Here is a 10,658-nt window from a genome sequence, read left to right as displayed (position 1 = left end):
TACACATTTGAATGTTTACTATGTAATGCCAGATATTGTAAGACTTTGTATTATTCTTATAGTATCTTTCTGAAGTAGTAAATGTTATTGTCTTCATTTTGTGGTTGATGGAAATCGAGTTAAAAAGGTTAATGGGGAGTTAGGCTGTAGTGCAGAGGGTTAAGCACAGGTGGCACAAAGCACAAGGACCGGCATAAGGATCCTGGTTCGAGCCCTGGCTCCCCACCTGCAGGGGAGTCGCTTCACAAGCGGTGAAGCAGGTCTGCAGGTGTCTTTCTCTCCCCCTCTCTGTTTTCCCCCTCTTCTCTCCATTTCTCTCTGTCCTATCCAACAACTATGACAACAGTAATAACTACAACAATAAAACAAGGGCAACAAAAGGGAATAAAATAAATATTAAAAAAAAGGTTAATGAACTTGTTCAAAGTTAAAGATAAAATGATTAAACTTGGATTTGTCTGGATCCAAAGCCTGGACTTTTTCTTTTCATTGGAGGATGTAACTTGTTGCAGTTGGTGTGGGAGGTCCTATTGGCAATGGGGAACTGAAGCCTCCAGTATTTAAAAATAAGGAGGGAAACCAAGGCAGTTTGGGAGAGTAAGGCTTTTAGGTGGGTTGAAATGGGTATGAAAGAGCAGAGAGGTGGTTTGACCTTGATTATAATTTAATATGGCCACTGAGGGAGCTGGCAGGTGGGACAAGTTAAGAGGAAATGGCTTAAGAGCCAAGATTTCCAAGATTTTCTCCTATTTTCCCCTTAGCAGCCCTTCTCTGGGCAAAGACTCAGATCTCTAGCTTTGTCTTCAAATTCTGGGCATAGACAAGTACTTGATTTATGAAGCTAGGTTGACCATCCAGGGTAGTGTTGACTCAGTCTTTTCTTCACCCCACAAAAAGGGCATGAGACTGAGTGGGAGGAACAGTTAACAACCAGGAGTGAGGAGACTTGTGTTTCAGTGATGCATCTGATGAAGGGCAAGCAGCCTTATGGAGACTGATGTTTGTTTATTCAAGGAAGTATATGTATTGTTTCCTCAGGAGGACCTGAGATATTCAAAGGGAGAATATCAGTGAGGCTTAAAAAACTCACCTATTTGGGAGCTTCTGTAAGGATTTGGAGCTGTTTTTTGATCTTTGGTACCCAGGGCTCTGTGACCTTTGATTTGTGATTTAAAGAAATTAGGTGAAAAGGTAGAGGAATGATATGAGGCCAGCTCTTTCTGAGCACTCAGGTTTTTCTCTTGGTCTGCTTTGGCACACGACTTTGCAATAAACAAGGGATTTAGCTGTGCAAGTTTAAAGTCTTGAATATTTAACTCTTCTGGGTTCTCAGGCTCTTTCTGGAACCTTATAGGTTTTGTCTTCTTGTCCGTCTTAAGTGTCTCCCATACAAGGAAAACCTTGTTCTTCAGCTTGTTTCGGATCCAGGGATCAGTTGAGGCCAAAATAACAAATGTTTCTTGTATCTGCATTAAAACAATGATCCTATTACTGACCCACTTCAGACTAAGCTGAAAGGAAAGGGGCCACTCAGGGAGGGAGAGTGTTAGCCATAAGTAACTATGGCCCCAAGGAATAATGGAAGATGCCCTCTCTCCATCCTCTTGACAAAATGCAAGCTATGGGAATGGGTGGGAGAGGCTCAGAAGAGAAGTCAAGAAGAAAATGTAGGTAGGAGTGCCTTACACTCTTCTTCACAGACTCGTTCTTTTCCACATCTAGCATGTCCAGGAGCAAGTGAAACACTTGTGAGCTGCGGATCCCCAGGACACCCTGGAAGATGCAGAAAAAAAGCACTTAAGTAGCCAGTTTAGAGACCATCTCTGTGTTCTTTTCCATTATAGTCTACTTGTGATGTTGCTTCCTTGTAGAGATAACCCTTTCCTGGCCATTTGGAATCACTGCTTTAAGTTCCCATACACATTATTCACTAGGAAGAGTCAAGACAACTTCTGTAACATATCTAAGCAACATTCTTCACACCCATTTCCTGTTCCTTAACCCATTCATGTCAAATTATGGAAGTTATCTTGGTAGAGCTGGAGTTGTAAAATAATCCATCAGTAGGGGAGTAGATAGCATAATGGTTATGTAAGGAGACTTTCAAACCTGAGGCTTCAAGGTCCCAGGTTCAACCCTCTCACCCTCATAAACCAGAGCTGATCAGTGCTCTGGTTAAAAAAAAAAAACTTAAAGTAATCCAACAATACCCAAACTTTACATCTTTCCTTACTCCATTCCCCCACATCCCTGCCATAAAGGCTTTATTGCTTATGCCCCGACATTGGTCAGAAATAGAGCTGGTCTTACCAAAGAGATGATTGCTTCCTGGCGTGTAGCAGCATTTGAGTTTATCAGTTGCCTGTGTAGACAGGAATGTGTTACTGTTCAATGAAGAGATGGATGAGGGAGCCTGATTGTTTCTTATACCTCAGAGTGAATTGAGTATAATGTTGGTGAGTGATGCTTATTTACTTCATAAAAATTCTCTGCTTGGGATTCAGAAAAAGGCTGTGTGTGGTAGGGGGTGGGGGAGGTAGGTACTAACTGATGATCAGGACTCACATCTGTCCAAAACTACCCTTTACAAGTTCCTTTCATGTATTTAATTTGAGCTTTACAACAACTTCAAGTGCCTCTTCTTGAAGATGTAGAAAAGCCCTAGGGTCAAAGACATGTGAGAACTGGGAACTGGCATCATGCTTGCTCTCTATAATCCTCTGCCTTCTCACAGTCTAGAATTTAGTTGGTGGCTTCCACTTCAAATACTCACGCCTCCACCAAGTTCAACATCATAGGTTTCATATTGAGATCTTCCACAAGTTGAGCCACAGCCTGCCTCATAGCCTAAAGAGGTTCAAGGTGGGATAAAAGAAAGAGAAAACACTGAGTGCTTTATATATCTGCTAAATGTTTACTGTGTGCTACATTGGTCTTTGCCTTGAAGAATTCATAGTTTGGTGGGGGGAAAGAGACAGTCACACTACTATGGTAAGTAGTACAACTGAATTATGTGTAGGGTACCCACACAGGAGGCTGCTAGAAAGATAACCTGGAGATGCCAGGTAGTTAAACTGGTTAAGTGCACAGTTACAGTGCACAAGGACCCAGGCTCAAGCCCCTGGTCCCCACCTGCAGGGGGAAAGCTTCATGAGTGGTGAAGTAGAGCTATAGGTGTGTCTCTTTCTATTTCCCCCACCCCTTTCAATTTCTCTGTATCCAATAATACATACGTATCTATTTATTTATAAAGGAAAGAATGTCCTGGAGGAGAAGTTGCTTCAGCCAAAACCTGAAGGATGAAAGGAATTAACCAGGTGGTAGTCTGAGGGAATGGTAATTTTCTGATGTGAGGGGAGAACAAGTTTAAAAGTTTAGAGGCAAAACTGAGCTCAGAAGGGTTAGGAAGCAGAAAATAGTTCAGTTTAATTAGGTAACCAAATTGGGACTTGACAAAATGTAGTTAAAAGAAATATGCTGGGACAACAGGTATAAATAGGAGAGGGCTGTCCTAGGCATAGCTGATATGTGGGGCACAGGAGGAAAGTAATGAGAGTTGAAAGTGTCAAGTGGTGAAAGACAACATCCTAACAACATTGGGGAGTTACTGAAAAGTTTTATTAAGTTACAAGTTTTATTATGTTACAGGTGAGACAATTGGATTTACCTAGGAAAATATAGAATTTCTGGCTTAGTAACAAGGCAAAGAGAAAGTGAACAGAAGAAAGCTGGTTGGAAAAAAAAATTAAAAAAAAATAAAAAATAAATAAAAAAAAGAAAGCTGGTTGGTTCCATTTTTGATTTGGGAAAATTTCCCATAAATGTTGTCTGGGGTGGTATTGAAGGATCAGTAGAATTAAAATAGGCAGGAGAGAGGAGTTACCACTAGGTAGCATGAGGCAGCTTTTCACCTTGCAAAGGAGGAAAGGATGTCCTAGGACCTTTGTTTTCCTCCCCGGTTATTGCTGGGACTTGCTGCCTACACTGTGAATCCATTGCTCCTGCTCCTGGTGGCTTTTTTTTTTTTTTTTCCTATTTGTTAGGACAGAGAGAATTGAGAAGAGAGGGGAAGATAGAGAAAGAGAGACACCTGCAGCCCTGCTTCACCACTTGTGAAGTTTTCCCCCTGCAGGTAGGGACTAGGGGCTTCAGCTTGGGTCCTTGTGTACTGCACTGTGAGCACTTAGCCAGGTGTGCCACTGTCTGGCCCCGACCCAGGACTTTTTAAGCTAAGACAACTTTGGAGCAAAGACAAGGTGACTTGAAAACATGGACCAAGCCAAGGGAAGTTTTTGTTTTTTAACCAAAGCACTGCTTGGCTCTGGCTTATGGTGGTGCAGGAGATTGAACCTGGGACTTTGGAGCCTCAGGCATGAGAGTCTCTTAGCATATCCATTATGTTATCTACTCCTACCCTCAGGGAAGGTCTTTAGAGGAGAGAAAAGAGAAATTTGGGCTACTTGGGCTGTGACACTTTGGTCTCACTTACATGGAAGGGTTCATTATGTGTCTTCTTCCTGAGCAGGTCAAATGTGAGTTCCTCTAGCTTCTGTTCCTGGATCTGTTTCAGCCCAATGGTCCTTAGCATTTGGATGGCTTCAAAGCGATGCTGAGGGTATGGATGTCAGAAGCATGAAGGGGTAGTCTCTCTTTCTCATCCCCCAATCCTGTCCTAGTTTTGGAGAAGGCAGCATGCTCGGCAGCCCTAGCCCTTACCTCAAGGACACTGGAGTGGCACAGCTGGTCTAGGATGGCCCTGATGACTACTGCTGAGTGGACATGCATCATCTTGACCAGCATCTCAAGTGCCTGTGGGAGCAGGCAGGCAGGGAAGAGGAGTATGCATAGGGCTGAGAGATATCTGCATGGCCAGGCAGACCTTAAGGATAGCCCTAGAACTTCTGGGGAACAGGTAGGGTCCTTCTCCTGCCTCAACCTCTTGAATGAGAGCTCTATATGTACATATATACTCACAGAAACAAACACTCATACAAATCAGATATCCACAGATACATCTACACTTATATGTTCACATGCCCCCATACTCATATATATATATACATGTTTCCCAACATACAGAGGGCCATGCAGATCTCCCTGATGAGGATTCTTTCCCTGAAATGAAGATGACCAGGTACAGATAAATTCTACATAAATTAAGTCTGGTCTCTTTCTCTAGTACTCCAGAGGGAGCCCAGTGTCCTGCCCCTGATACCTTCATCTGCTCAGTCTTGGGCCCTTGGCACAAGCACTGTAGCAAAAATTCTTGGACTGTGTTGTTGCAGGGCCTCAGGAAACCCAAGCACAGGGCTGCCTCCACAGCAATTTCGTTCGATGACTTCTTGATCAGCGTCTGCAGCACAGACACCAACTTGTCTTCCTTTCCGACTTGCATCCTCTGAGAGGGAAACAAGGTAAAATGAACTTGAGGGGGTACAGGACTGTGTTTTCAGGCCAGTTTCATTAAGATGGCAGTTAAGGAACTGGGATAGAGTGTACATTTTACCATGTGCAAGGACGTAGGTTTGAGTTCTTAGCCACCACATGGGAGCACCATGCAAAGGAGAAGTGTCATGAATGGTGGAGCAATGTTGTGATGCTCTCCTTCTCTCTGTTTACCTCTTTTTTTTTTTTCCCTTTGTCTTAAAAAAAAAATAGAAGTTGGGGTCAGGTGGTGGTACCTCTGGTTGAAGACACATGTTACAATGTGCAAAGACCTGGGTTCAATTCCCACCTGTAGGAAAAAGCTCGTTAAGTGGTGAAACAGTGCTGCCAGGTGTCACTTTCTCTCTCCTTTTTATGTCCCCCTTACCTCTCACTTTTATCTCTGTCTTTATTCAGCAAATAAGTACAATATTTAATAATATATACAAGTTATTGACCTACCTCCTCTTCTCTAGTAATCTTGTCAACCGTAAGTTGCCATTGTTTATCACTACTCATAACTGTAACTTCCCCTTGATTTTCATTTTAGAGGCCCATCTCTTCTATCATCTTTTTAAAAATATATGTTTTAAATATTTATTTTTGATAGGACAGCAAGAAATTGAGAGAGGAAGGGGTGACAGAAAGAAAAAAAATAACTGTAGCACTGTTTCACCACTTGTGAAGCTTCCTTCCTTGCAGGTGGGTTCCAGGGCCTTGAACCCAGGTTCTTGTGCATGATAATGTGTATGTGCAACCAGGTGTGCCACTGCCTGACCCCTCTTCTCTGTTCTTTCCTGATGCCAACAGTTGTTGAATTCCATAAGGATTAGCTGTTCATTTAGCACTTTTTCATGTCTCTCACCTGCTTCCCTCTTTATTTAGCTTAAATTCTAGAGACTCGCTCTAATCCCTCCCCTGCCTTACTTAACTGCTGCATCTCTTCTTCTTGCTTTATTTATTTATTTATTTATTTATTTATTTATTTATTTTTTCCAGAGCACTGCTCAGCTCAGGCTTATGGTGGTGTAGGGGATTGAACCTGGGATTTTGGAGCTTCAGGCATGAAAGTCTCTTTGCATAACCATTATGCTGTCTACCCCTGCCCTCTTCTTGCATCTCTGTACTCAGTTCTACACTTTATGCCTGCATTTTCTGGAGTAAGTCACAGTAATGACTGACCTTGCTTTAAGTCTATGAACACAAACTTCAGATAGACCATTTATGCTCTCTGGTAATCCCACTGTTTTTCCATGCAATTCTCTTAATCTTTTCTTAATTTACATCCTTTCTTCTGGAACCCTAACACTTCTTTCAATCTCACTTTCATCTTATGACCTTGTCTACTATTTTAGAAAAAAAATAGATGTAGGGACAGTAGAGCACCAGAGCTTTTACTGGTGTCACGCAACTCTCATGTGGTGTCGGCATAAACCTAGGTTAATGAACCTAGGTTTTAGAAAGTAGGCTGCTCTTCAGCCTGTTTTTTCCTTTTCTAATATATATATATATATATATATATATATATATATATATATATATGGTAGAGAGGGCCGAGAAAATATCACCCTGGCATATGTAGTGCTGGGGTGTAGGCTTGGTACTAATTCTTTATCCACTGTGCTGCCTCTTGGGCTGCCTTTTCTACATATGGTGGGCTATATTTATCTATGTAAAGCCACTTTCTTGGGCCAACAAATAGTTCATCTGTGTAGTGCACCTGCTTTGCCATGCATATGACCCATGTTTGAGCCCTGTTCTCTATTCCTACTGGCATTTTTTTTTTTACCACCCTCACCCTGCTACATATCCCCTTGTAATTACCACCTCTGTCGTATTATATAATTAAATTTACTGGTTATTCTATGTCTCCTCTGACTACAGTATAAGCTCATTAGAGCAAGGGTTTTGCCTGCTTGGGTTATTGATATATCCCAAAGATCTAGGACAGTGAAGATATTTATATTTGTTGAATAAGTGAGTGAGTGATGGATTCTCTTTCACTGAGAAAGTGATTTGTCAAAGTAAGAGGGTCCTAAAGGAGGAAAAACTCCTTTGGGTAATGTTAGCAGATTCTCTCGTCCTAACCCCTCTTACCAGCAGTTTATTTTAGGGATGACAATAATGATGATTACCATTTAAAGAACAGAGGTGTTGAACTAGGTGCTTTGCATATATTATCTAGCTTAGTATTGTCAACAGTATTGTAAGATAATCACTATCTACACTTTCATTTTATTTATTTTCAGTGATAATTATATGAACATTCTTGTCAAAAATAGGCTAGTAAGATACTTAAACTTGTTAATGTTTAAACATTTTTTATGTTTTATTTTATTTTAATTTTTTTATTATCTATTTATTTATTGGATAGAAACAGCCATAAATTGAGAGGGAAGGGGGTGATAGAGAGGGAAAGAGACAGAGAGACACCTGCAGCTCTGCCTCACCACTCGTGAAGCTTTCCCCCTGTAGGTGGGGACCCAGGGCTTGAACCTGGGTCCTTACACACTGTAAGGTGCGCTCAACCAGGTGCGCCACCACCTGGCCCTATATTTTATTTTTTAACATTTTTATTTATTGATTGATGAGAAAGACAGGAAAGAGAAAGAACCAGATATCTCTCTGGTACATGTGCTTTCAGGGATTGAACTCAAGACCTCATGCTTGAGAGTCCAATGCTTTATCCACTGTACCACCTCCCAGACCACAGTGTTTAAGCATTTTAAAGTCAGCTTTCTCATTTGGAGAAACTGTTAGATTTGCCTGCAGGTGAATTCAGTTGCAATTCACATTCACTATAAGCAGATTCTTCACCACCTTTAGGTACCATCTAAATAATATCCTGACTTAGTTGTTTATTTTAGAAGGAGAAAGAAAGGCAGAGAGAGAGAGAGAATGAAAGAGACCACAGCACTGAAGTATCCTTCAATGTAGTGGGGACTGGGCTTGAACCTGGGTTGCATTCATCTCAAAGTGAGCTACTATTCAAGTGAGCTACTTTACTGTCCTTATCTTCACTTTAGAGATGGACAAACTGGCTAAAAACTGGCTTTTTGAGGTTGTGACTATGCTTTTACTTGGGTAACGTGTTCCATAGGCAACAAGAACAATGTCTTCTCTCATCAAAACTGGACACTAAGCTACCTTCTTCCTGACCTAACCCTAGCTAGCACTACCAATTACCTTGTCCTACATTGTCCCAATTATTGACTCTTCTTATAATCACCTTTTTTTTGGGAAGAACAGCCCAGGAGTTCAGACCCATTCGTAGCCCTCTCAGAGCATCCAGCCTTTGGTCTTTATTTTGCCCCTTGAGCTGTTTCATGAGAGCCTGGATCACATTCTTATTCAGGCAACCTGAACAAGGAGGGTCCTCAGGTCAGGGCAGAGCCTCAGAAGCTGCTTTTTTCTGTCAGGATCCATTTGACCCTACTATACCCTCAAGACAGAAATTCCAAATATTAGGTCCCAAAGTGTTGCTTATCCTCCCAGGACACTAGAGAAGCTAGCTGAACATTGATGCTTCCTCCCTCTCCTTCTTCAAGCACTGCCCCCTTTCTACCCCTACTTTCCTTTCTCTACCCGACAGTATCTAGACAGGGTCCCAGACTACCAAATGCTAGATTGGAAGAGATGTAAACACGACTCCTGTTTTTAGCCAAAAGGAAATATGACTACACTTTCTCTTTTATTACCTTCCCTACTTCCCTGTTTCCTACCCTGAGAGAGAACATACTCACCCAGGATGGCCAGACTTCGATAGGCTTCATACTTCACCTTCTCTGAACCACTTCGAGCCTGATTTAAGAGTTGGAACCATGCCATTAGATGATGGAATGTTAGAGCTTTAAGAATCATCTCAGCTTAGGGTGGAGGGTAGACAGCATAATGGTTATGCGAACAGGCTCTCATGCCTGAGGCTCCAAAGTCCCAGGTTCAATCCCCCACACCACCATAAACCAGAGCAGAACAGTGCTCTGGTAACAAAAATAAAAAAAAGAATCATCTCAGCTTAACTTTTTTTACTCTATAAACATGGAAACAGGCCTAGATAGGCCTATATAGAATGGCATATCTATGCTCAGTCACAGAGCACAAGCAGAATGGTGCAATGGAAGGAAGATAATCTGGGAGTTACACATTTGTTCAAATTCCTGTTTTGTATCTAAGACATAGGACCTTGGACAAGTCAACTTGCCTTCTCAGTTTCTACTTTCATATAAGAAAAATGCAGATAGTATTACCTATTACTATATTGTAGGATTTATATGAAATTAATGGGTGAAAGTGTATGCTCTCACCATAAATTTGTATTTAGGCAGAGAATAAACACAGTTCCAATTCCTTGCTTTTCAGTGTCTTTTTTGGTGTCTTTTTTTGTTGGATCCAAGGGGATCTTTCAATTCTCCCTTCCTATCCTTTGGCTCAAGCTCCCCTTTCACTGAGCTGAGGGCACAAAATGAGGGCTCTCTCTTCATAGTCTGTCTTTGCACCTTAATGAGCTTTGTTTTGTGTTATTGTGTCTATGCTTTATGTGCCTTAGAATCTGTTTTATTTTCTCTTGAGCTCTAAGTAGCCCATGACTCACCACCTGCCGTAACGTCTCCATGACAGACTTGTCACTGATTCCCAGGGACCCCAGAGCCTGCAGGAATAGGGATACAGAAAAGGGAAGAGAATTTGGATAGCAGCCCAGGAATTACCATCCTCTGGACATGGCTCATGTTTAGTCTTATAATACTACTCATGCCTACTCCCACCTTAAGCATCTTAAAAAAAACTTTTTTTAAATTTATTAATGGTGGAGGGTAGAGAATCAGAATGTCAGTCTGCCATATGTGATACTGTGTATGATGCTTGGGTTGTCATGCTTGAAAGTTAAATGCTTCATCTACTGCACCACTTCCTGGGCTTCCCTTAAGCATAATTTTTTAGCCCTCCTACTTAGCCAACTCCTACCCTTAACCACATTTCTCCACCGTGCAAGTCTCACCTGTGCTGCATAGGTCTGTTCATCCTCTCTAGGAGAATTCAAGCTCTTTGTGAGTTCCTGCCATTCCATGGAAGCCAGTGGGAAGGGAAAAAAAAAAGGACAAATAGAGTTGGCAGAACTTCAAACTAAAAGACAATTACCCAGTCCGATCCCCTGTGCCTCCCCTTTCTCCACTTTGCTGACTGGAACTGTGAGCTGCTGGATTTGAACCCAAGGTAAGGATACCTACAGAGGGAAT

The 10,658-nt window shown here is 41.8% G+C and overlaps 1 protein-coding gene and 1 long non-coding RNA gene across 3 annotated transcripts in view; one reads left to right on the top strand and one right to left on the bottom strand.

The window, feature by feature from the left end:
- Positions 1–646: 646 nt before the first annotated feature.
- HEATR9 (HEAT repeat containing 9) overlaps positions 647–10,658 on the bottom strand; it is a 16,941-nt gene continuing 6,929 nt past the window's right edge. The window contains exons 5-16 of one of the 2 annotated variants that reach the window (XM_060203938.1): positions 10,421–10,477; positions 10,016–10,072; positions 9,168–9,225; positions 8,654–8,784; positions 5,216–5,398; positions 4,717–4,809; positions 4,490–4,609; positions 2,774–2,847; positions 2,311–2,362; positions 1,687–1,773; positions 1,223–1,466; positions 1,091–1,176 (exon numbers count right to left, since the gene is read on the bottom strand). In XM_060203938.1, the coding sequence (XP_060059921.1) occupies positions 1,091–1,176; positions 1,223–1,466; positions 1,687–1,773; positions 2,311–2,362; positions 2,774–2,847; positions 4,490–4,609; positions 4,717–4,809; positions 5,216–5,398; positions 8,654–8,784; positions 9,168–9,225; positions 10,016–10,072; positions 10,421–10,477 (1,242 nt within the window). Of the gene's footprint in view, positions 1,467–1,686; positions 1,774–2,310; positions 2,363–2,773; positions 2,848–4,489; positions 4,610–4,716; positions 4,810–5,215; positions 5,399–8,653; positions 8,785–9,167; positions 9,226–10,015; positions 10,073–10,420; positions 10,478–10,658 lie in introns of both variants that reach the window. The other variant, XM_060203937.1, reaches the window with a different exon arrangement.
- LOC132541997 (uncharacterized) overlaps positions 4,531–10,658 on the top strand; it is a 20,966-nt gene continuing 14,838 nt past the window's right edge. The window contains exons 1-3 of the long non-coding RNA XR_009553120.1: positions 4,531–4,615; positions 5,286–5,414; positions 10,453–10,635. This is a non-coding gene — a long non-coding RNA (uncharacterized LOC132541997). The remainder of the gene's footprint in view (positions 4,616–5,285; positions 5,415–10,452; positions 10,636–10,658) is intronic.

This window comes from Erinaceus europaeus, chromosome 12, assembly GCF_950295315.1.
Source record: "Erinaceus europaeus chromosome 12, mEriEur2.1, whole genome shotgun sequence".
In the NCBI taxonomy this organism is placed as follows: Eukaryota; Metazoa; Chordata; class Mammalia; order Eulipotyphla; family Erinaceidae; genus Erinaceus; species Erinaceus europaeus.
This window is presented reverse-complemented; position numbering and strand designations above follow the sequence as displayed.